Source organism: Pelobates fuscus, chromosome 9 (genome assembly GCF_036172605.1).
Source record: "Pelobates fuscus isolate aPelFus1 chromosome 9, aPelFus1.pri, whole genome shotgun sequence".
Lineage (NCBI taxonomy): Eukaryota > Metazoa > Chordata > Amphibia > Anura > Pelobatidae > Pelobates > Pelobates fuscus.
The window spans coordinates 10,080,340-10,107,256 of NC_086325.1; the positions used below are offsets into that span (position 1 = coordinate 10,080,340).

The 26,917-nt window shown below is 44.3% G+C and overlaps 1 protein-coding gene across 3 annotated transcripts in view; it reads right to left on the bottom strand.

The window, feature by feature from the left end:
* Positions 1-322: 322 nt before the first annotated feature.
* Positions 323-26,917, bottom strand: part of LOC134572271 (cytochrome P450 2F2-like) — a 44,453-nt gene continuing 17,858 nt past the window's right edge. For all 3 annotated transcript variants that reach the window (XM_063431138.1, XM_063431139.1, XM_063431137.1), the window contains exons 3-10: positions 15,609-15,771; positions 14,685-14,834; positions 14,277-14,437; positions 3,249-3,425; positions 2,782-2,929; positions 2,493-2,680; positions 1,437-1,578; positions 323-623 (exon numbers count right to left, since the gene is read on the bottom strand). In XM_063431138.1, the coding sequence (XP_063287208.1) occupies positions 442-623; positions 1,437-1,578; positions 2,493-2,680; positions 2,782-2,929; positions 3,249-3,425; positions 14,277-14,437; positions 14,685-14,834; positions 15,609-15,771 (1,311 nt within the window). In that variant the 3' untranslated portion in view covers positions 323-441. The remainder of the gene's footprint in view (positions 624-1,436; positions 1,579-2,492; positions 2,681-2,781; positions 2,930-3,248; positions 3,426-14,276; positions 14,438-14,684; positions 14,835-15,608; positions 15,772-26,917) is intronic.

The window sequence follows — 26,917 nt, forward strand, 5'->3', positions numbered from 1 at the left end:
AGACACAGAAAGACACAGATCAACAGAGACAGATAGACAGACAGAGAGACAGATAGACAGACAGAGAGACAGACAGAGACAGACAGACAGACAGAGACAGACAGACAGACAGAGAGACAGACAGAGAGACAGAGACAGACAGACAGACAGACATATGTATCTAAAATCCTCAGTACCAGATGAAAGGAAACATTTATTATCTGTAATAATTCCAGGTAATAATAGCAATTTCCTGTAGGGGGCGCTGTTCATGCCTTTTTACAGATTAGTGCTGTTTAATATTTGTTTTTCTATTTGTTTCTAATGTGCTGTTACTAAACACTTACTAAAGCTGTTTCTAGAGCTCCCCTTTCATATTTCGTATGTGGAGCAGGTGTAGGTAGGTTCCTTCCCTAGATATTACAGTAAATGTGTGGGTTATTTAATTATCTGGGCGGGTGACTAACGAGGTATAACACAGCACTTGTAATCCATGGGCACCGTGCCCAGGCCAGTTGCGATGGGCTCGAGCTTTATCTCCTCTTTCGATATCGTTGGATTGAAGTTGAAGTTTTGCAGAAGAGATGTAAAGAAAATAAACAGCTCCATTCGAGCCAGGGTTTCTCCTGGACAAATCCGCTTACCTGCAGAGGGGGAGATGCAAATATTGGTTAGAAAGCAAAATATTTGACCAACTAAATAGGAATGGTGCTTATTCATTGGCAAAGCATTCGGGAACCTCATGGGCGGGATCATCGATTGCAGGGAATCTTATAATAGATTGTTATGGAGCAGGGAATAGGTGGAGCTTACGTAAAAGTAGTTAATTTGGGCCTGGTGGGCAGGCTCTGATAATAGTCTCCAAGTGTTCTTTGCTACAGTGCTTTGCTAAAATGCCCTTTTTTCTGATGATAGAACACTATAAATGTGAAAGCATATGCATGAACTTGGGCAGCTATGAAAGCTTATTTTAAAACTCTCCCAGTTGTTGTCCTCATATCACAAACATTGTACATTAAATACTGAGCATTATTACGGCAATGATATGGATAGTAGAACAAAGATAATCTTCAGGCGCTCTGTGTTCAATCAGCAAACAAGTTTAATGAATCAAAAGAGCTGACAGAGCAACATTTCGACCTTGTACAAGGTCATTGTCAAGCTGGCGAGTGCCTGAAGATTATCTTCTGTTCTGTTACAATACTTGCTGGTCCTTCTTCAGCTAAGCACCAAGTCACCATTTGGCACTGAGTGCGGTCCTGTTGGAGATTTTAGGTAAAATTGATATGACTAGTAACAGGGAATCTGATACTCTTTACTTGATGATTTGAATAGAAGCTGCATATTTTAGGTGTGAATTTTTCTAATCATTCTGCTAGAAACATGACCACCTTCTATGTGGTACAGAAAGGGTTACGAAGTGCAGGATGAAATGATATATAATTATATTTATTTACCGGCAGCAAAAGGCATGAGTGCCTCCTCCTTCTTAAAGCAACCTTTGTCATCCAGGAAATGTTTGGGGTTAAACTTGGATGGTTCCGCAAACTGTGTGGGGTCACGGTGGACAGAAGTCAAAAAGGGGGTGACATAGGTGCCCTATTAAAATAAACAAAGTATAATGTTATTATTGTTAATAAAGTGATTTTGATTCTTTAAACATGTCAGTAATTGAGTTATGTGACACAGACAGAGAGCAGTGCTACCCTGCAGTGGGATGGACAGACTCCGTGTCCCATAGCTCCTTCTGTCTGTGTCACCCTGCAGTGGGAGGGACAGACTCCGTGTCCCATAGCTCCTTCTGTCTGTGTCACCCTGCAGTGGGAGGGACAGACTCCATGTCCCATGGCTCCTTCAGTCTGTGTCACCCTGCAGTGGGAGGGACAGACTCCGTGTCCCGTAGCTCCTTCTGTCTGTGTCACCCTGCAGTGGGAGGGACAGACTCCGTGTCCCATAGCTCCTTCTGTCTGTGTCACCCTGCAGTGGGAGGGACAGACTCTGTGTCCCATAGCTCCTTCTGTCTGTCACCCTGCAGTGGGAGGGACAGACTCCGTGTCCCATAGCTCCTTCTGTCTGTGTCACCCTGCAGTGGGAGGGACAGACTCCGTGTCCCATAGCTCTTTCTGTCTGTGTCACCCTGCAGTGGGAGGGACAGACTCTGTGTCCCATAGCTCCTTCTGTCTGTGTCACGCTGCAGTGGGAGGGACAGACTCCGTGTCCCATAGCTCTTTCTGTCTGTGTCACCCTGCATATTATTAGTGGTTCATATAATTCTGTAGACAATATCTCAAGAATTAGTTAATTCTATTGCATACAAATACATTTTAAACATTATATTTGACTTTAAATTGTCTATTTCAGGGGTAGGCAACCTTCTGCACTCCATATGTTATGGACTATATCTCCCAATATGCTCTAACAGCCATAATGCTGGCAAATCATTAGGGGAGATGTAATTCACAACATCTGGAGTGCCGAAAGTTGCCTACCGCTGGTCTATTATATTCACTAACCTTTGGGAGGTTGTATCCTCTATAAAAAGTGTCCCGTGAGGTACTTCGAGGCAAGCTGAGAGGAATGACATCACAAAATCTCATTATCTCATTAATGGTGGCATCGGTGAATGGCATCTTGCTTCTGTCTTCCATTGATGGACTGCGGTTCCTGCCCACTACCTGGTCAATCTCTTCTCGCATTCTCTCTGGATCAAGTAAGACACAAGGAGCAGTTGTATTTTTGGACAAATTTGTGATGAACAGATGAAGAGATGTAACATTATTGATTATATTGTTGTGAAATTACCTGCTATCTCTGGATATTTCATGAGGATCAGAGTACCATATCTCAGAGTGGTGCTGACAGTCTCTGTACCACCAAACAGCAGATTGTGAATACTCATCAGAAGAGATTTTTTATAAAAGACTGGATTAGGTTGATCCTTGCCATAATCCTAAAATCAAAATCAGGGTTGGTGGTTAACAGAAAGAAGGTGCTACAAGACATAGAACACTCTCAGGGTACATTGGGAATGGGGGGTTAGGTATATTGTTTGATAACCATGACCCTTGACTGTTTTGAAATTATTTTTAGATGTTATTTTTAAGCAGATATACTCAGAATATCCTTGTGCCAAAATATTGTGTGTTTTTCCTGTTGTTCCCTAGTCCATCAGTAATTTTCTTTAGATTTCTTTTGTGAATCTTGTGTTTATGAACTTATTCAAACTTTAAGAGTATGAGATTGGAAGTGCAACACTTGTTTTCTTTTACCTGCATGATCTTGATGAGGAAGCAGTCAATGTAGTCTCGGGGACAATTGGGGTCCAACGTCTTCTCGTGGTATTTTATACTTTCTAGGACAATGTCGGTTATATCCTGATAATTTTTGCGCATTCTCTGGTGAGGACCGGGCAGATAGTCCATGAGATCAGGGTACATGTTGTAGAGCTGGATATAAGTAGAATTAAAGCTTTCTGTGAATTTGACCATTTCACCACTGGGCATCCATTTTCATGATTCAGCTGTTTTATCATGAGCATTAATATACTCTACATTAACATAAATCTTTCAAATTTCATTCTTCTACCTGTGTCCAAGTTTAGCAGTCTCGCCCAGCGATATTAACGGATATTTATATTGTATTGTAATATTGATATTTAAAGGGACACTTTAGTCACCAGAACAACTTAAGATTAATTGTTCTGGTGTGTATAATCATTCCCTGCAGGCGTTTTCATGCAGACCCTGCCATTTCACCTCGAGCAGCCACTTCTTAGATGGCCACTGGAGGTGTTTCCTGGGGCAGTGCTGCACAGTATGCAACACTGACGTTCAGCTTCTCAATCTGTGCATGGAGACACTGAACTTTCCTCATAGAGATGTATTAATTCAACGTATCTCTATGAGGAGGTGCAGATTGGTCAAGCCGGCGTTTTGCCCTGCCCTGTCACCTCTCCTTTCGCATTTCAGCCAACCCAATGCTTTTCCTATGGGAAAGCATTGGATTGGCTGAAATCATAAATTCTGATGATGTCAGCAAGGAGCCTGGATCGGAAGCTGGGCCAGCACCAGTAGACCCACGCGGCTCTGTAAATAAGGTTAATTTTTGTTACCTTTTAAGGGGGCTAAGGGGGCAAGCCACCTAAATGGTGGTTGTAACACTATAGGGTCAGGAATACTTGTTCGTGTTCTTGACCCTATAGTGTTTTAATGTGGAACTAGAGAATAAAAACTCCTACTAAACTAAACTCCTACTAAAATATGTACAAAAAACTCTCACATTACATTAGTGAAGGTAAGTGAATAATTATGGTATAAAAAAAAATTATGAATGTCAACTAAAGTGTGCATTGAAAAAAAAAATACATTTTAAAATTTGTATAAAAAATTTCACAGATGTAGATTGAAATATGTCACAAAAAAATTAAACATTATGCATAAAAATATGTGTAAACAATGCATTCGTTGTAAGTGGGTTTCTCCCCAAATCCAGCAACGCTAACCACTCACTAGAAGTAAAGACCATCTTTGCTCAAGTTGTTGCGCCCAGTACTCAAAGCAGCAAGCAAAAAACTGGACTATTGTCTTGTTTCTTTTTTCTTTCTTTCTTTTTTATTTCAGATAAGTGTGAGGTTATTTATGGGGTGGTAAATATTAAAATAATTTTTTTTCATAAAAATTATCAAAAAATAATTGAATAATTTTTATTATATCAAAAACTGATATATTGGCACTGTTCCCCTTGACTGATTTAAAGCAAAGAGTTACCCAATATTTTAACTCTTACAGACCCTGGGGTACGTTTTTCAGAGAATTTGTATGTCACACAGTATTCACAAACTGATTATAAAAATATAATTTATTGTGACAAATAATTAATAATAATAATAATAATAAAAATATGTAACATGCGTGACAGTAATCAGGGAATATTTAGAAATAACAAAAGTATACAATATGGCAGCAGCTCAATAGCACAATATGGCATTTCAATAGCAACAGGTACATCCACATAGATGCAATTATTTTCAACAAGATTTACTACAGAAAACTTCAGAATTCAGCTAAAGATTCCTTAACACAAAACTTTTGCTGTCAGTTTTAAATCACACTGAGTTAACTCACTCACTGCTGGCTACAATTCTCACAGGAAAAAACCCTTTAATATTGCAGCTAACAAATACAATATTTCTCACACCAATAAGTTAATTAACTATTTTCCTTCCATCCAGTAAGTCAAAAGAATAAAATTACTAAATTCAGATAAGTCAATATCGCTGGATAATAGCGTGATATGCTAAACTTGGCAAATTACCAGTATATTGTTAATTTATTCCACCTGCAGGAATGAAATGTGGAACCATATATTTCCTTGAGCTAATTATGATATCAGAAGTTTGAAATATGACCAGGCTTATTCAGGTATATTTCTGCTTTTAATCTAAAATAATTTGAATTAAATTAAATGCAACCAGCATATTTATCAGTTTTCCTGGTAGAAATTCTTTAGGCTTGGAGATATATTCCATGAATGGTGGGTGCAGGTATAAGTATATTTAAATGGAGATTGGGAAAATAGTAAGTTATCAAGAGTTCTGATTATTAAAGGACCACTATAGGCACCCAGACCACTTCAGCTTAATGAAGTGGTCTGGGTGCCAGGTCCATCTAGGTTTAACCCTTTTTGCTGTAAACATAGCAGTTTCAGAGAAACTGCTATGTTTACCTATGGGTTAATCCAACCTCTAGTGGCTGTCTCATTGACAGCCGCCAGAGGCGCTTCCGCTAGAGGCGCTTTCACAGTGAGAAGATGCCAGTGTCCATAGGAAAGCACTGGGAATGCTTTCCTTTGGACTGGCTGAATGCGCGCGGCTCTTGCCGCGCATGCACATTCAGCCGATGACGGCAAAAAGGAGGAGGAGAATTCCCCTCGCCGAGGGAGCCCGGCGGGGGAAAACAGTTAAGATTTAACCCCTTCCACCCCCTAGAGCCCGGCGGGAGGGGGGCCCAGAGGGTGGGGGGGTGGGGGGGACCTAGAGACCCTATAGTGCCAGGAAAACTAGTATGTTTCCCTGGCACTATAGTGGTCCTTTAAGGATTTTAAACTAAGACCCAAATTCAGTTGCAAAAGACAGAGTGTTAGGCTTTCAAAGTTCCAGAATTTAGTTGGAAAAGATACAGAGAGTTAGATGTGGCCAGCTTTTGGTTAATACAAATACAAAAAGAGAAGTCCTGCGCTTAAGCAGCAAGGACTACAACACACATCAGCCCCAATATATAGTAAAAACCAAAGAAAAGAAAATGTTACTTGCGCTTTCTCCTTAATCCCTATGAATATTTAGACAAATGGAGGTCATTTAGTTGCTCCAATGGCCATTGGAGGGATGCCCGCCTGTCAACGTCAAGGCAGACCCCCCTAAGCGGGTCCTAACACTGACCCTTCAGCCTGCTTCCTTGAGCTTCTGGCAAAGATATCTCTAATGAGACAGAAAGGGGTATTTTTTATATACACCCCTTTACTTATTAACCCTTAATAGGGAACACATGGGATGGGTAGCAGCATTGTAACCAGGCTGTGTGATACAAAGTAAATACAAATACAAAAAGAGAAGTCCTGCGCTTAAGCAGCAAGGACTACAACACACATCAGCCCCAATATATAGTAAAAACCAAAGAAAAGAAAATGTTACTTGCGCTTTCTCCTTAATCCCTATGAATATTTAGACAAATGGAGGTCATTTAGTTGCTCCAATGGCCATTGGAGGGATGCCCGCAGGCGGGCAGGCGGGCATCCCTCCAATGGCCATTGGAGCAACTAAATAACCTCCATTTGTCTAAATATTCATAGGGATTAAGGAGAAAGCGCAAGTAACATTTTCTTTTCTTTGGTTTTTACTATATATTGGGGCTGATGTGTGTTGTAGTCCTTGCTGCTTAAGCGCAGGACTTCTCTTTTTGTATTTGTATTTACTTTGTATCACACAGCCTGGTTACAATGCTGCTACCCATCCCATGTGTTCCCTATTAAGGGTTAATAAGTAAAGGGGTGTATATAAAAAATACCCCTTTCTGTCTCATTAGAGATATCTTTGCCAGAAGCTCAAGGAAGCAGGCTGAAGGGTCAGTGTTAGGACCCGCTTAAGGGGGTCTGCCTTGACCTTGGCAGGCGGGCATCCCTCCAATGGCCATTGGAGCAACTAAATGACCTCCATTTGTCTAAATATTCATAGGGATTAAGGAGAAAGCGCAAGTAACATTTTCTTTTCTTTGGTTTTTACTATATATTGGGGCTGATGTGTGTTGTAGTCCTTGCTGCTTAAGCGCAGGACTTCTCTTTTTGTATTTGTATTTACTTTGTATCACACAGCCTGGTTACAATGCTGCTACCCATCCCATGTGTTCCCTATTAAGGGTTAATAAGTAAAGGGGTGTATATAAAAAATACCCCTTTCTGTCTCATTAGAGATATCTTTGCCAGAAGCTCAAGGAAGCAGGCTGAAGGGTCAGTGTTAGGACCCGCTTAGGGGGGTCTGCCTTGACGTTGGCAGGCGGGCATCCCTCCAATGGCCATTGGAGCAACTAAATGACCTCCATTTGTCTAAATATTCATAGGGATTAAGGAGAAAGCGCAAGTAACATTTTCTTTTCTTTGGTTTTTACTATATATTGGGGCTGATGTGTGTTGTAGTCCTTGCTGCTTAAGCGCAGGACTTCTCTTTTTGTATTTGTATTTACTTTGTATCACACAGCCTGGTTACAATGCTGCTACCCATCCCATGTGTTCCCTATTAAGGGTTAATAAGTAAAGGGGTGTATATAAAAAATACCCCTTTCTGTCTCATTAGAGATATCTTTGCCAGAAGCTCAAGGAAGCAGGCTGAAGGGTCAGTGTTAGGACCCGCTTAGGGGGGTCTGCCTTGACCTTGGCAGGCGGGCATCCCTCCAATGGCCATTGGAGCAACTAAATGACCTCCATTTGTCTAAATATTCATAGGGATTAAGGAGAAAGCGCAAGTAACATTTTCTTTTCTTTGGTTTTTACTATATATTGGGGCTGATGTGTGTTGTAGTCCTTGCTGCTTAAGCGCAGGACTTCTCTTTTTGTATTTGTATTTACTTTGTATCACACAGCCTGGTTACAATGCTGCTACCCATCCCATGTGTTCCCTATTAAGGGTTAATAAGTAAAGGGATGTATATAAAAAATACCCCTTTCTGTCTCATTAGAGATATCTTTGCCAGAAGCTCAAGGAAGCAGGCTGAAGGGTCAGTGTTAGGACCCGCTTAGGGGGGTCTGCCTTGACCTTGGCAGGCGGGCATCCCTCCAATGGCCATTGGAGCAACTAAATGACCTCCATTTGTCTAAATATTCATAGGGATTAAGGAGAAAGCGCAAGTAACATTTTCTTTTCTTTGGTTTTTACTATATATTGGGGCTGATGTGTGTTGTAGTCCTTGCTGCTTAAGCGCAGGACTTCTCTTTTTGTATTTGTATTTACTTTGTATCACACAGCCTGGTTACAATGCTGCTACCCATCCCATGTGTTCCCTATTAAGGGTTAATAAGTAAAGGGGTGTATATAAAAAATACCCCTTTCTGTCTCATTAGAGATATCTTTGCCAGAAGCTCAAGGAAGCAGGCTGAAGGGTCAGTGTTAGGACCCGCTTAGGGGGGTCTGCCTTGACGTTGGCAGGCGGGCATCCCTCCAATGGCCATTGGAGCAACTAAATGACCTCCATTTGTCTAAATATTCATAGGGATTAAGGAGAAAGCGCAAGTAACATTTTCTTTTCTTTAGCTTTTGGTTAATGGTCAAAAACCTCTTGTCTCTGGCTATCCTCGATTTTTAAGGAAGAGCTTCCCTTAACTTTTGTTACGTCACTAATTTAAAGTTACCAATCGAGCCAGGTGGGTGTACTTTCCATTGATTGCCTTATAGACTTTGGTCAATAGATGGCGTTGTAACACCACAAGAAATTCTCATCCAGAACTTCAACTACCACTTTGTATAAGGGGTTAATTAAATTTTGTGATGCGTTTGACGTCACAAGTCTTATCTTTAATGGCTACCATTCATCAAATAATCTTCAAAGCGACTTCTCAGACATAGCGACTACTTTTTGGGCAATAAAGTATAATTTTGATGTAACTGGCCTCTCTTTCACCTTCTCTTACAATGGATGCTTGTAGCAATCCAATAAATGTAAAAAGTAAAAGGAATTACTTTAGTATAATCTCTTCTGGTAATCCTGTGTCTGTTTTTTTTAGTTACGCTGTCTCGTGTAAAACTATATGTATTACTTAGTAATGTGGCAGCATGTGATTTATATATATATATGCCTTTTACACACATTTAGCTAATATTAGTTTAATAATAATGAATTTACTTAATTGGGACTCTATCCATGAATATTTAATTGTATTAACATAGGTACTATTTATATATGACTAAACATAATTATAGTTAGTATATATGGATGTCAGGATACATACCCAAACTTTGGAAGACTGCAAAAGTTGTACCTATCCATAAAAGTGGTGACAATACTTTGGTATCTAACTATCGTCCGATATCATTGCTCTCTGTATTGTCAAAAATCTTGGAAAATGCGCCCACGTGCAACTATGTGAATATTATCAACAATCAAATTATCTGACCCTTGATCAATCAGGCTTTCGTCCTAATAACTCAACTTCGACTGCCCTCTTCAAATTTTGCAATGACATCCAAATTGGCATGGAACAAGTAGACTTAACTGGAGCTATTTTCCTGGATTTTGCCAAGGCCTTTGACACAGTACACCATCGCATTCTTTTGCAAAATTTTAAAAACTTTGGTGATCGTCCGCTAACCTGATTTTGATCGTATGTTTCATACTGATTGCAATATGTGGCCATTTCTGATAGCGCTTCCCTCCATCTTCCAGTCACGTGTGGTGTTCCCCAAGGCTCCATACTCTGCCCCCTGCTATTCACATTATTTATAAATGATCTGCCTGATGTCTGCAAATCCTCAACTGTACACATGTATGCAGACAACACTGTAATCTACGTTATAGGGGATAAAATCAGCTATACACGAAACACTCTTTGTTAGATGGATATTTTGTCGGAGCCACACCCTCTTTGATAGACAGGATCCTGTGAATCAGTCAAGAAGACAAGAGATGTGTTCTATAACCAATTCAAAATTTATTACACATAGGTAGAGGCCATGAGCATTAATGACATAGATTGTTTTTCACAAGTTATGAACAGCTGTTTCTGATTATATCCTTCGTTATATAACTCATGTATATTTAATAAAAAACAGATATTTACAAATACCGAAATCTTGGACAATTAACAAGAATATTTATAATATTATATATAATATTTATAAATCAGTACTTTTCCCGTAATTTAGGATTAAAAACATTTGCGAGAATCGGAGATACAATTCCAAATTTATTCTTGGTTCAAATTAACCCTTATATGAACAGCTAGGATAGATAGCAAAATGGATATTCGTATCCTACAATTCCCCTCTTAGATCATATCATGATCTACCTCACGGAAAATATCCATGGGAGGCTTGCAGCAGAGAAACGAAAGGAGGTATATTCAGACGTGCTAATCCCGTCTGCGGGACTTTACGCTAGTAAACCCAATCTACTGCAGCTTGATACTGTGCTCCAAAACCAATTCACAGAGGTAGAAAAGTGGATACCAGATAACAAACTCTTCCTAAACACTGACAAAACTGTTACAATGATTTTTCGGAACTGTACCTAAATTACGTAAACTACAAAATCAACAACTTTGTATCAGAACAAATTCAAATAGCACACTGACAGCAGTCTGCTTTTTTAAATATCTAGGTATGTTGCTAGACTCCAACCTATCCTTTGGCCTTCACATTGAAAAAAATCTCTTCAAAACTTTACCCAAAACTAGGTGCCCTGTACAGAAACAAATCCTGTCTAAGCCCTACAGTAAGGAAACAGATGCAACAAATGCTAATGCTGGTCATTGATGATTATGGGGTTGTAGCATAGGCACCCGCACCGCAAACCCACCTTGGGGAAGATTTAAAGTGTGCGGGAGGTCGTTCCACAATTGCGGCGCTCTGTAGGAAAAGGAGGATCGGGCTGCTTTATTTTTGTATTGAGGTAGATTAAATAAAGTGCTGGTACTGGATTGTTTGTAATAGGAGATAGGAACAGCCGGGGAGAGCATTTTGCTCAGGTAGGGTGGGTGTTTCCCAGAAAAGCTCTTAAACATGAGTGAAACGAAATGTGCCTGTCTTTTTGTATTCTGTTACAAAATGGAGTCACATCTACTAAGTGGTGACTTACAGTATACATTGTTAATTTAAATTTTATCTGCCAGTGAAAATATTCTGACATATGTTTAATGTATATACATATTATACACTTCCCTTGGTCGTATTATCGATATGTAAGATGTCTGTCAGAATGACGTATGACTCGACACGCAGCATTAAGTAAAAATAAAATAAATGAAAACCAAAGAAACATATTACCGGGCCTTAGAATGGCCGGATTTAACATAAAAGAGAATGGTCAGGAACAAGCCGAGGTTAGGGACACAGAAAGAGACAATAATGAGGATACAAGCCAAAAGGTCAAGGATACCAGAATACAGAATAGCAAAAAACAAGTCAAAGTCAAAATACCAGTAAGGAAAAGAAGACGAATGTGCTCTCTGATAACCACAAGTAGAAATCACGACAGGGTGCAGTACCTGTGTGCGTGACGTAAGCACGATGAAGCAGGCACGTCTGCATCATTTTCCAGATTAGGACCCACTATCCCCTTAAATATTCTAAGTGCACAGCGGCCGACTTTATACGTCATACCCGCAGGCGGCTTTACAATGTCTCACTAATATACAGTTGCAAGAAAAAGTATGTGAACCCTTTGGAATGATATGGATTTCTGCACAAATTGGTCATAAAATGTGATCTGATCATGATCTAAGTCACAACAATAGACAATCACAGTCTGCTTAAACTAATAACACACAAAGAATGAAATGTTGCCATGTTTTTATTGAACACACCATGTAAACATTCACAGTGCAGGTGGAAAAAGTATGTGAACCCCTAGACTAATGACATCTCCAAGAGCTAATTGGAGTGAGATGTCAGCCAACTGGAGTCCAATCAATGAGATGAGATTGGAGGTGTTGGTTACAGCTGCCCTGCCCTATAAAAAACACACACCAGTTCTGGGTTTGCTTTTCACAAGAAGCATTGCCTGATGTGAATGATGCCTCGCACAAAAGAGCTCTATGATTAAGAATTGTTGACTTGCATAAAGCTGGAAAGGGTTATAAAGGTATCTCCAAAAGCCTTGCTGTTCATCAGTCCACGGTAAGACAAATTGTCTATAAATGGAGAAAGTTCAGCACTGCTGCTACTCTCCCTAGGAGTGGCCGTCCTGTAAAGATGACTGCAAGAGCACAGCGCAGACTGCTCAATGAGGTGAAGAAGAATCCTAGAGTGTCAGCTAAAGACTTACAAAAGTCACTGGCAAATGCCAACATCCCTGTTAGCGAATCTACAATACGTAAAACACTAAACAAGAATGGATTTCATTGGAGGATACCACAGAGGAAGCCACTGCTGTCCAAACAAAACATTGCTGCACGTTTACAGTTTGCACAAGAGCACCTGGATGTTCCACAGCAGCACTGGCAAAATATTCTGTGGACAGATGAAACCAAAGTTGAGTTGTTTGGAAGAAACACACAACACTATGTGTGGCGAAAAAGAGGCACAGCACACCAACATCAAAACCTCATCCCAACTGTGAAGTATGGTGGTGGGGGAATCATGGTTTGGGGCTGCTTTGCTGCGTCAGGGCCTGGACGGATTGCTATCATCGAAGGAAAAATGAATTCCCAAGTTTATCAAGACATTTTGCAGGAGAACTTAAGGCCATCTGTCTACCAGCTGAAGATGGGTGTTGCAACAGGAAAATGACCCAAAGCATGTAAATCAACAACAGAATGGCTTAAACAGAAGAAAATACGCCTTCTGGAGTGGCCCAGTCAGAGTCCTGACCTCAACCCGATTGAGATGCTGTGGCATGACCTCAAGAAAGCGATTCACACCAGACATCCCAAGAATATTGCTGAGCTGAAACAGTTCTGTAAAGAGGAATGGTCAAGAATTACTCCTGACCGTTATGCACGTCTGATCTGCAACTACAGGAAACGTTTGGTTGAAGTTATTGCTGCCAAAGGAGGTTCAACCAGTTATTAAATCCAAGGGTTCACATACTTTTTCCACCTGCACTGTGAATGTTTACATGGTGTGTTTAATAAAAACATGGCAACATTTAATTCTTTGTGTTATTAGTTTAAGCAGACAGTGATTGTCTATTGTTGTGACTTAGATGATGATCAGATCACATTTTATGACCAATTTGTGCAGAAATCCATATCATTCCAAAGGGTTCACATATTTTTTCTTGCAACTGTATGCCAGGTATCATTTTATTCATTTGGAGAATTTTAATTATTAGTTGGTTATTTTTTTTAGACATATTTTTTTTATTCCATGTACAAAGCATTGATGTTACATATGTAGTCATGTTTTTGTCCTTATAGATTTCTTTGTCAGTATACAATGAGCTTTTCCATTATGTTCTGTCAATTTGCATTTAATATGTAAGTTAGGTATTGAAGGGGCAACCTATTGCAAGATATCCCGGCCCTGTATCTATTTGGGCCGGGTAACGAAGAGAACTCATCAAAAGTGGAAAAAGCACATGTATTGCGAAACGCATCTCAGGCGACATACCTGGAGGTTTGTGGAGATTACATTAAATAGCCATGAGGTCGGATCTTTATTCCTTATATGCTACCATCAATATACTCTACTCTGAGCTTCCAGTTGCTTTTTGCTTTCCTTACTCATATTTGTTTTAAGTGTTTTATTTGTTTTATGTGCTAAACTAGCAGACTTAAAATTGTCTCTACGATACCTGGGTCATTTTATCTTGAACCACAGAACCTTTGCTCTTCGTCCATCATAAGCTGCCTTCAGTGGCGGGGTATGTCTGTGGGAGAAGCAATTCTCCATATTTGTATGCTGCTTTGAGTACTGGATGCTACAACTTGAGCCGAGTTAGGGCTCATTATCTATTAAGTGCTTAGCGTTGCAGGAGTTACCGACTAACAATGGATAAATTGTTTACATATACTTTTATACATCTGCTTTCATTTATTTGTGACATACCTCGATCGATTCAGTTCCACTTGTCTTTATTTGATTTCTCCATACTTACCGTGCCCCACATGCTGCTCATTATACGAAAATTGTTGTTAATGCTGTTGGTTATTGCCATCAGCCTCTTGTCCTCGTAGTCAAAGCGACTCCCAAAAACAATGGAGCAGATTACATTGGACACTGTGTTGGCAAAGTAGGCGGTAAGATCAGTCGGTGATCCTATTGAGAGATCAATAAGATGGTTTTTAATAAGAGTGTTTTACGATCTTTAAAGGGTCCTATCCAGTTCCATATCTTTATAGATCATCATCACTACCCCTTTATGTCTAATGTCAGGATAGTTTATTTAGACTTTCTATCTGTCTGTCTGTCTGTCTGTCTGTCCATATATATATATCAGTCCATCCATCCAGTTTACTTTTCAGAGTACAAACAGTCATTTAATAACCAGTCCCCTAAGACCCACTCTTTGTTTTGGAGAGTTCTGCTCTAAGGAAGGAAGCCTCCTCTTGAATCCGCTCCTCTATGCTCTTCTTCCCCATCCCAAAGTTTCTCAATGTGATAAGAGCAAAGCGTCTTAGACTCTTCCATTTCTCCCCGTTGGTAAATCCAATATCTGTGGGCAATAAAAATTGTAGCTTGTTATTAGAGCAGGACAAGCATTCCCCAGGGAACAAACTAGTTATTTTATCTGTGCTTACATGCACACCAATGGGGAAAAACGAACTCTCGTAACTGTTTTCACATGAATGTCAATGAGGCAATCTATATTTGTAAATATTTTTCTATAAATATTAATGGAGATGAACAATGTTATCATGATGATTATATTTTAGTTTTGTTTACCATGGACCCCAGTGAAGTGGCATCAGGGCATTTTAAAATTAATTACCAGTAAAAAAGTTAGACATATTGTGAGTCAGGATACATTGGGGAAAAAAAGAGGAAAAGGGAAGATAGAGGGGTTGGGACAATTTACGCAGGTTAAGGCAAGTCGAAAAAGTGAGTTCTACACTTCCTGAAAAGCTAAATTTGTTCTAATTTATGAAAGAAAGTTCTAGTATGTGATTAGGAAATTACTGCTAATGGATAAAAAGCAAATACTTACTGATATTTCATTATTTAAATGATTAATTTATTATTTTTAGTATGTCTACGAATTAGGTGCCCATACTGTTGGAGGCGCTCCTTATTAGTTAGTTCAAACAAATCATTTCAAATTCCCCTCCAATGCCACCTTTACAAGTTGACGTATTAGTAAATCCACCTACGGCCCATTACGGAATATACATGGAGAGGGGCTCTCAAGTGCCTCATATTTTGTTAGTGAATGTTACATTTTCATGGTTCACAGACGGGTTTATTAATTATTTTATAGAATGTAATGTACCGTGTTTGCCGAGGTAGTTCAAGAACACCGGATAGTCTCCTCTGTCTGCGAATGCGTCACCTTGGTCAATCAGAGCCTCTTTTACGGCGTTATAGCCACATATAACAAGCCCTGGATTGGGCCCCAGGTATAAGGTAAAGACTGGCCCATACTTGTCTTTTAGCTGTTGGAAAATGATCAGAAAAATCAATGTTTGACTAATCTAAATTAATAAATCCTGTAAAATAGTGCGCAGATTCAAATTACCTAAACCAACATTGTTAGGTTATTTTAAATCAATAAATGACACGAGATGGTATAGGTGTTTTACAGGATTTATTCATTTGGTTTCTGTCACATTATTATTTGGTTGCTACACAAGTCACATTAACACTTTCTTGCACTATTTCTTGCACTTTAGCAAATGTTTGCACATGTATAGTAATTATTTTAATATTGATTGCACTGTAATCTTGTGCCCGAACCTTATTTTTTTCTCTTTGACTTATCTAAGACAGCAGGAATTAAAGGATCACTACAGGGTCAGGAACACAAACATGTATTCCTGACCATATAGTGTTAACACCATCATCTAGCCCCCCTGGGACCCTCATGCTTTCATAAATATAGTAAAAATCTTACTGTATTCAAGCCTGAAGCTGTAACTCTGCATGCTGTTAGACTCAGAAAAACAAGCAGTCTGCTGACATCATCAGAAGTGGTGGTCTGAGCCAATCACAGTGCTTCCCCATATGATTGGCTGAGACTGACAAAGAGGCAGATCAGGGGCAGAGCCAGCATGATTCAATTACAGCCCTGGCCAATCAGCATCTCCTCATAGAGATTAATTGAATCAATGAATCTCTATGAGGAAAGTTCAGTGTCTGCATGCAGAGGGAGGAGATACTGAATCTCAGGATGCTGTGCACAGTGCTGCCCTGTGCTCTGCTGACAGCAGATCTGAGTGGATGGAGGCATATTATTATACATTGTGATTCTGATATAACTGCACAAAGTCACAATAAAACGAGGACTTCAAGTAATTCACTCACAAGGCAAGATAACCCTTCATGATGAGACACCACCGACATGTTGTTAGAAGTGTTGCCAGGCTTATACTGTTTTCACATGAATTAAAACAATAAACGTGGTAACGGATCACAAAATGACCCTGGTTTATCACTGGCATTGAAACTGACGTCCTCACATACGTATTCCTGTCTGTGGCAATGTTACAGGGAATCTCGCAGTTGGGATTTTTGAGAACTACGCATGAAGTCATTAGTTTACAGCAACTTACTTAAAGGGGAAGTGTCACTTCTCTGGAAATGACAGCATTCAGTGAAACACTAAGAATCACCTATACATTGTGCTCTGTTTTCTTTTTTAATTTAAAGATTTAACAAATGACATCATGATCTAGTTCAGACAAGGCACAACCAGGGCCAAGCACGGACTGGCCATCGGGCAAACCGGGCAAATGCTCGGTGGGCCGCAATGGCCATGGGCAGAGGCCCCTGCCGGCCCATGCAGAGCCGGTGCTATCCGAGTGCCGGCCCTGCTGTGTGCCTTCATGGGCCTGTGGGAAGATCAAAGATCTTCCTGGTGGGGAGGGAGGGAGGAAGGGAGATGAGGACCTGGGGAGCTCTGACTTGCAGCTCTGCCGGGTTCCTCTTACGAGGTCGGAGCATTGCCACTGTTACCATGGCAACGCTCCGATCTCGCAAAAGTGAACTCTAGCCCTGTTGGCTAGAGTTCACTCTCACCACTAGGACCACCAGGGACTGCAACAGAGCCCCCTCCCAGACTAAAGGTAAGAAGGGAGGAGGGATACAGTACTTTTTAAATTAAAATAAAAAAATATATAGTTACATTAATCTATCTCCCTCCCACACACACAATAACACCAAACATATTTACACACACTGCAGCCTCACACAGAACACCCACACACACAACACCCTCACACAAAGCACCCCTCACATGAACACTCACACAGCACCCTCTCTCATACACACACAGCACCCCTCACAAACACACACAGCACCCTCTCTCACACACGCACAGCAGCCTCACACACCACACCCCTCACACACTGCACCCCTCACATACACACACAGCACCCCTCACAGACTGCACCCTTCACACACACACACAGCACCCTCACACACTGTACTCCTCACATACACACACATTCACACAGCACACTCTCTCACACACACAACACCCCTCACAAACACACACAGCACCCTCTCACTCACACACGCAGCTCCCTCACACAAAGCATACCCCCACACACAGCATCATCACCCAAACCCCCCTCACACAGCACCCTCACATACACACATACAGCACCCCTCAACCACTGCACCACTCACATACACACACAGCACCCTCACACACTGCACCTCTCACATACACACATACAGCACCCCTCACACACTGCACCACTCACATACACACACAGCACATCTCACATACACACACATCACCCCTCATACACTGCACCCCTCACATGCACACACACAGCACCCTCACACACTATACCCCTCACATACAATCACACTCACACACCACCCTCTCTCACACACACACATCATCCTCTCTAACACACACAGCACCCTCACACACAGCACCCTCTCTCACACACACATAGCATCCCCCCCCACACAAAGCACCCCCTCACACACTGCACCCCTCACATACACACACAGCACAGCTCACATACACACACACTCACACAGCACCATCTCTCACACACATCACTCTCTCACACACACACAGCACCCCTCACACACAGCACCCCTCACATACACACACTGCACCCCTCACATATACACAGGCAGCACCCTCACACACTGCACCCCTCACATACACACACATAGCACCCCTCACACACTGCACCCCTCTCGCACACACACACACAGCACCCTCACACACTGCACCTCTCACATACACACACACATCACCCCTCATACACTGCACCCTTCACATACACACACAGCACCCTCACACACACAGCACACGCAGCACCCCTCACACGCAGCACCCTCACACGCAGCACCTGAAACCTCACACACAGCGCCCCCTCACACACACAAACCGCACCCTCATACACTGCACCACTCACACACACACACACAGCACCCCTCATACACACATTTCATTCCAGACATTCACTAGATCCCTTACACAACTCTGGATCATCTACACACACTAAATCCCTATATTCACTCGGAATCCTCTATGCACACAAACACACACTAAATCTCCTATTCATACACTGGGTCCTTAAAACACACAATAGATCCCCTTCACACACACACACTACAATCTCTGGATCCCATATACACACACTAGATTCATTGTTATCAATTACATACTACATTCCCTAAACACACACACTCTACAACCTCTATACACACTATGCTCCCTATACACACACACTCTCATTCTCTACAGCCCCTAGCCACACATTACCCCACAAACACAACACAACTGAAACCGACCAATTTACACAACATGACACCACAATCAGCTCACTCGACACACACGCAATCCCACAAGCAGGCTACAAACACATGCACAATACTCTTTCCTGGCCCTTTTGTCTCCTGGTATCCATTTATAGAGACACCAGAGACAAGTTGCAAGCATACACAGCACAAGCACGCTATTACATTTCCTCGCACTGTGCAGAACAAATACAGGGCCTTGTTCTCATGCTAGAGCTCTTCAGCAGAGCTCTGCGCATGGTCTGCCCTGGAAGAGCATTGGACTAACATGCTCACTGTGAGAGGGGGCGTGCTTATCAATGGTGATGATAAAACATCCCCCTCTGGCCCCGCCCCCTTCTCAGTGGGACGCTGTGACTAAAAAATCCCCGTGCCAAATTTGTTTTCCCAGGCCAGGGCACACAATGCAAATAAAGAGGAAAAATAGAAATATTGTTAAATTTCTCCTCTGCTCTGTATGCTCTCTCTGTACTGACTGTCAGATGCAATGGGTGGAGCTCATAACAATGATTGACAGGGAGCTAAGATAGAGGCGGCCAGTTTCAGGATAAAGAGGTGTTGATTTCTACATTTAATTTTATTTTTCACAAGTTATAAAGACATATTAGACAAATACATTTTAAAATCAAGGGATGTGACTGTTATCTTCTAATGTGTTAAAGGGTCAGTCACATGTCGCTGTCATTAGGTCACTTTACTCCTACATGGGACTGTCCCTTTAACCCATTAAACATGTCACTGTCATTAGGTCACTTTGCTCCTACATGGGACTGTTCCTTTAACCCATTAAACATGTCACTGTCATTAGGTCACTTTGCTCCTACATGGGACTGTCCCTTTAACCCATTAAACATGTCACTGTCTTTAGGTCACTTTGCTCCTACATGGGACTGTCCCTTTAACCCATTAAACAGGTCACTGTCATTAGGTCACTGTGGTCCTACATGGGACTGTCCCTTTAACCCATTAAACATGTCACTGTCATTAGGTCACTTTGTTCCTACATGGGACTGTCCCTTTAACCCATTAAACATGTCACTGTCATTAGGTCACTTTGCTCCTACATGGGACTGTCCCTTTAACCCATTAAACATGTCACTGTCTTTAGGTCACTTTGCTCCTACATGGGACTGCCCCTTTAACCCATTAAACATGTTGCTGTCATTAGGTCACTTTGCTCCTACATGGGACTGTCCCTTCAACCCCTTAAACATGTTGCTGTCATTAGGTCACTTTGTTCCTACATGGGACTGTCCCTTTAACCCATTAAACATGTCACTGTCATTAGGTCACTGTGGTCCTACATGGGACTGTCCCTTTAACCCATTAAACATGTCACTGTCATTAGGTCACTTTGTTCCTACATGGGACTGTCCCTTTAACCCATTAAACATGTCACTGTCATTAGGTCACTTTGCTCCTACATGGGACTGTCCCTTTAACCCATTAAACAGGTCACTGTCATTAGGCCACTGTGGTCCTACATGGGACTGTCCCTTTAACCCATTAAACATGTCACTGTCATTAGGTCACTTTGTTCCTACATGGGACTGTCCCTTTAACCCATTAAACATGTCACTGTTATTATGTCACTTTGCTCCTACATGGGACTGTCCCTTTAACCCATTAAACATGTCACTGTCTTTAGGTCACTTTGCTCCTACATGGGACTGCCCAGGGGCGGACTGAGAACTCTCAGGGCCCCCGGGCAAAATAAATCAAGGGCCCCCTTACAGGCCCACCTATACTCCGCAGCAAGCGCCACCCATGTCCCGCCTCCATGCACCGCCTCCAGCCACACCCTACACAATCTTTAGACACAAGGAACAAAAGTGCAATAATCCCTTCAAGGCCCCAGTAGAGACTACAATTGAGGGCTAATGGGCCATGGAGCGGGGTCTTTCTAGCAGAGGCTATCTCAGTGTCCTTTAGAGAGTGTGTTAGAAAGAATCCCCTCCAGGCCCTATTAGAGACTACAATGCAGTCTAATAGGCTTGGAAGGGGGTCTTTCTAACAGAGGCCATCTCAGTGTCCCTGCTGGAAACAGTCGCCTCCAGGCCCCAGTAGAGACTACAATTGAGGGCTAATGGGCCATGGAGGGGGGGGGGGGCATTCTAGCAGAGGCTATCTCAGTGTCCTTTAGAGAGTGTGATAGAATTTCCTCCAGGTCCCATTAGAGACTACAATGGAGTCTAATGGGGCCTGGAGGGGGGTCTCCAACACTCTGGTTCCTATTCACAATATAGCAACACAACATAGCTCGCTGATACCTAGGCCAAGTTGGCTCCTCTTACCTTAATTACTGTTGCTGGCTGGCAGTCTGTGGGCTTGCTGGAAGGCTGTGGGCTTACTGGCTGCGGCTGGCAGGCTGTGGGCTTGCTGGCTACTGCCGGCAGGCTGTGGGCTTGCTGGCTACTGCCGGCAGGCTGTGGGCTTGCTGGCTGCGACTGGCAGGCTGTGGGCTTGCTGGCTGCGGCTGGCAGGCTGTGGCTTGCTGGCTGTGGCTTGCTGGCTGGCAGGCTGTGGCTTGCTGGCTGCGGTTGGCAGGCTGTGGGCTTGCTGGCTGTAAGCCTAACTGGTGGCCTGTGGGCTGGCTGGCTGGCTACTGGCCAGCCTGTGGGCTGGCTGGCTGGCCGGCCTGTGGGCTGGCTGGCTTGCTGGCTACTGGGGCACTTGTAGATTATTTAAAGAAATAATCCATGCACAATAACCACTACTGCTCTGTGTAGTCGTTATGGTGCCAGGAGGGCCGGGCCCCCCTCCCAGAGTAAGTAGTCAAACCGTTTAAGAACAGTTTGACAACTTACCTGGGGTCTGCTGGGATATGAGGCTGTAGTAGGGTATAGGAGCAGTGGTGCAATGTGTAAGGGGTGCAGTGTGTGTGAAAGGTTCAGTGTGTGTGAGTGGGTGTAGTGTGTGAATGTGTAGGGTGTGTGGGGCAATGTGTGTATGAGGGGGCTGTGTATGTGTGTGGCAATGTTAGTATGGGGGGCTGTGTGTGTATGGGTGGGCAGTGTATATGTGTGTGAGGCAATGTGTATGGTGTGTGTGGGGGCAGTGTGTGTGTGTATGGGGGCAGTGTGTGAATGTGTACGGTGTGTGGGGGCAGTGTGTTTATGGGGCTAGAGTTCACTCTCACCACTGCGACCACCAGGAATCCCTGGTGGTCACAGTGTTGAGAGTGAACTCTAGCCCGTAGCTCCAGGGCTAGAGTTTACTCTCGCAAGAGCCGTAACGTTGCCGTGGTAACCGCGGCAACGATCTGTGCTCGCGCAAGAAGGACCCAGAGGAGCTGCAGGCTGAGCTCCCGGGTCCTCTCTTCCTCCCTCCCCTGCCGGCTGCCCGCACGGTGCCTGCGGACAGGGGAGGGGGCAATTGCCCTCCTCTTACTCCCCCCTCCCCCTCTTCTTACCCCCCTCCCCCTCTTCTTACCCCCCTTCTTACTCCCACCCTCTTCTTACTCACTCTCTTCTTACCCCCTTCTTACTCTCCCCCTCTTCTTACTCCCCCCTCCCCCTCTTCTTACTCCCACCTCTTCTTACTCTTCTCTCCCCCTTCGTACTCCCCCCCTCTCTTCTTACCCCCCTCTTTTTACCCCCCTCTCTTTTTACCCCCCTCTCTCTTTTTACCCCCCTCTCTCTTTTACCCCCCTCCCTCTCTCTTTTTACCCCCCTCCCTCTCTCTTTTTACCCCGCTCCCTCTCTCTTTTACCCCCTTCCCTCTCTCTTTTTACACCCCCTCTCTCTTTTTACCCCCTCCCACTCTCTTTTTACCCCCCTCTCTCTCTTTTTACCCCCCTCCCTCTCTCTTTTTACCCCCTCCCTCTTTTTACCCCCCTCCCTCTTTTTACACCCCCTCTCTCTTTTTACCCCCTCCCACTCTCTTTTTACCCCCCTCCCACTCTCTTTTTACCCCCCTCCCACTCTCTTTTTACCCCCCTCCCATTCTCTTTTCAACCCCCCCACTCTCTTTTCAACCCCCCCTCCCACTCTCTTTTTACCCCCCCCACTCTCTTTTTAACCCCCCCTCCCACTCTCTTTTTAACCCCCCTCCCACTCTCTTTGTAACCCCCCTCCCACTCTCTTTGTAACCCCCCTCCCACTCTCTTTTTATCCCCCCCTCCCACTCTCTTTTTATCCCCCCTCCCACTCTCTTTTTAACCCCCCACCCCACTCTCTTTTTAAACCCCCCTCCCACTCTCTTTTTAACCCCCCCACTCTCTTTTTAACCCCCCTCCCACTCTCTTTTTAACCCCCCCACTCTCTTTTTAACCCCCTCCCACTCTCTTTTTAACCCCCCTCCCACTCTCTTTTTAACCCCCCCACTCTCTTTTTAAACCCCCCTCCCACTCTCTTTTTAACCCCCCCAGTCTCTTTTTAACCCCCCCTCCCACTCTCTTTTTAACCCCCCCTCCCACTCTCTTTTTAACCCCCCTCCCACTCTCTTTTAACCCCCCCTCCCACTCTCATTTTAACACCCACTCTCCCACTCTCTTTTTAACCCCCCCTCCCACTCTCTTTTTAACCCCCCCCTCCCACTCTCTTTTTAACCCCCCTCCCACTCTCTTTTTAACCCCCCCACTCTCTTTTTAAACCCCCCTCCCACTCTCTTTTTAACCCCCCCCAGTCTCTTTTTAACCCCCCCTCCCACTCTCTTTTTAACCCCCCCTCCCACTCTCTTTTTAACCCCCCTCCCACTCTCTTTTAACCTCCCCTCCCACTCTCATTTTAACACCCACTCTCCCACTCTCTTTTTAACCCCCCCTCCCACTCTCTTTTTAACCCCCCCCTCCCACTCTCTTTTTAACACCCCCCCTCCCACTCTCTTTTTAACACCCCCCCTCCCCCCCACTCTCTTTTTACCCCCTCCCCAGTAGCGTGGCCGAGCTGCTGTGCGGTCCGCAGTGCCCGGCCGGAGAAACAGAAACAGAAGTTTCTGTTTCCTGTACCCGGCCGGACTGACAGGAAGGTGCACACTGAGCACCTTCCTATCACTCCGGCCGGGCACCGCGGACCGCACAGCTACAGGGGAGGGGAGGTGAGAAGCTGCAGCCGCCTGAGGCTCTTAAGAGAGCGCTCAGGCGGCTGCAGCATTTAAAGGGGCGGCCGGGCCCCCTGATGGCGGGCCCCCCTCCCGGCCGGGCCCTCGGACCATGTCCGAAGTGCCCGACCGGTCAGTCCGCCCCTGGGACTGCCCCTTTAATCCATTAAACATGTGCTGTCATTAGGTCACTTTGCTCGTACATGGGACTGCCCCTTTAACCCATTAAACATGTCACTGTCTTTAGGTCACTTTGCTCCTACATGGGACTGTCCCTTTAACCCATTAAACATGTCACTGTCATTAGGTCACTTTGTTGCTACATGGGACTGTCCCTTCAACCCCTTAAACATGTTGCTGTCATTAGGTCACTTTGTTCCTACATGGGACTGTCCCTTTAACCCATTAAACATGTCACTGTCATTAGGTCACTTTGCTCCTACATGGGACTGTCCCTTCAACCCCTTAAACATGTTGCTGTCAGTAGGTCACTTTGTTCCTACATGGGACTGTCCCTTTATCCCATTAAACATGTCACTGTCTTTAGGTCACTTTGCTCCTACATGGGACTGTCCCTTTAACCCATTAAACATGTCACTGTCATTAGGTCACTTTGTTCCTACATGGGACTGTCCCTTTAACCCATTAAACATGTCACTGTCATTAGGTCACTTTGCTCCTACATGGGACTGTCCCTTTAACCCATTAAACATGTCACTGTCATTAGGTCACTTTGCTCATACATGGGACTGCCCCTTTAACCCCCCCTCCCACTCTCTTTTTAACCCCCCTCCCACTCTCTTTTTAACCCCCCTCCCACTCTCTTTTAACCCCCCCTCCCACTCTCATTTTAACACCCACTCTCCCACTCTCTTTTTAACCCCCCCTCCCACTCTCTTTTTACCCCCCCCTCCCACTCTCTTTTTAACACCCCCCCTGCCACTCTCTTTTTAACACCCCGCCCCCCACTCTCTTTTTACCCCCTCCCCAGTAGCGTGGCCGAGCTGCTGTGCGGTCCGCAGTGCCCGGCCGGAGAAACAGAAACAGAAGTTTCTGTTTCCTGTACCCGGCCGGACTGACAGGAAGGTGCACACTGAGCACCTTCCTATCACTCCGGCCGGGCACCGCGGACCGCACAGCTACAGGGGAGGGGAGGTGAGAAGCTGCAGCCGCCTGAGGCTCTTAAGAGAGCGCTCAGGCGGCTGCAGCATTTAAAGGGGCGGCCGGGCCCCCTGATGGCGGGCCCCCCTCCCGGCCGGGCCCTCGGACCATGTCCGAAGTGCCCGACCGGTCAGTCCGCCCCTGGGACTGCCCCTTTAATCCATTAAACATGTGCTGTCATTAGGTCACTTTGCTCGTACATGGGACTGCCCCTTTAACCCATTAAACATGTCACTGTCTTTAGGTCACTTTGCTCCTACATGGGACTGTCCCTTTAACCCATTAAACATGTCACTGTCATTAGGTCACTTTGTTGCTACATGGGACTGTCCCTTCAACCCCTTAAACATGTTGCTGTCATTAGGTCACTTTGTTCCTACATGGGACTGTCCCTTTAACCCATTAAACATGTCACTGTCATTAGGTCACTTTGCTCCTACATGGGACTGTCCCTTCAACCCCTTAAACATGTTGCTGTCAGTAGGTCACTTTGTTCCTACATGGGACTGTCCCTTTATCCCATTAAACATGTCACTGTCTTTAGGTCACTTTGCTCCTACATGGGACTGTCCCTTTAACCCATTAAACATGTCACTGTCATTAGGTCACTTTGTTCCTACATGGGACTGTCCCTTTAACCCATTAAACATGTCACTGTCATTAGGTCACTTTGCTCCTACATGGGACTGTCCCTTTAACCCATTAAACATGTCACTGTCATTAGGTCACTTTGCTCATACATGGGACTGCCCCTTTAACCCCCCCTCCCACTCTCTTTTTAACCCCCCTCCCACTCTCTTTTTAACCCCCCTCCCACTCTCTTTTAACCCCCCCTCCCACTCTCATTTTAACACCCACTCTCCCACTCTCTTTTTAACCCCCCCTCCCACTCTCTTTTTACCCCCCCCTCCCACTCTCTTTTTAACACCCCCCCTGCCACTCTCTTTTTAACACCCCGCCCCCCACTCTCTTTTTACCCCCTCCCCAGTAGCGGGGCCGAGCTGCTGTGCGGTCCGCGGTGCCCGGCCGGAGTGATAGGAAGGTGCACACTGAGTGTGCACCTTCCTGTCAGTCCGGCCGGGTACAGGAAACAGAAACTCCTGTTCGGCGCGGAACAGACGTTTCTGTTTCCTGTACCCGGCCGGACTGACAGGAAGGTGCACACTGAGCACCTTCCTATCACTCCGGCCGGGCACCGCGGACCGCACAGCTACAGGGGAGGGGAGGTGAGAAGCTGCAGTCGCCTGAGGCTCTTAAGAGAGCGCTCAGGCGGCTGCAGCATTTAAAGGGGCGGCCGGGCCCCCTGATGGCGGGCCCCCCTCCCGGCCGGGCCCTCGGACCATGTCCGAAGTGCCCGACCGGTCAGTCCGCCCCTGGGACTGCCCCTTTAATCCATTAAACATGTGCTGCCATTAGGTCACTTTGCTCGTACATGGGACTGCCCCTTTAACCCATTAAACATGTCACTGTCTTTAGGTCACTTTGCTCCTACATGGGACTGTCCCTTTAACCCATTAAACATGTCACTGTCATTAGGTCACTTTGTTCCTACATGGGACTGTCCCTTCAACCCCTTAAACATGTTGCTGTCATTAGGTCACTATGTTCCTACAT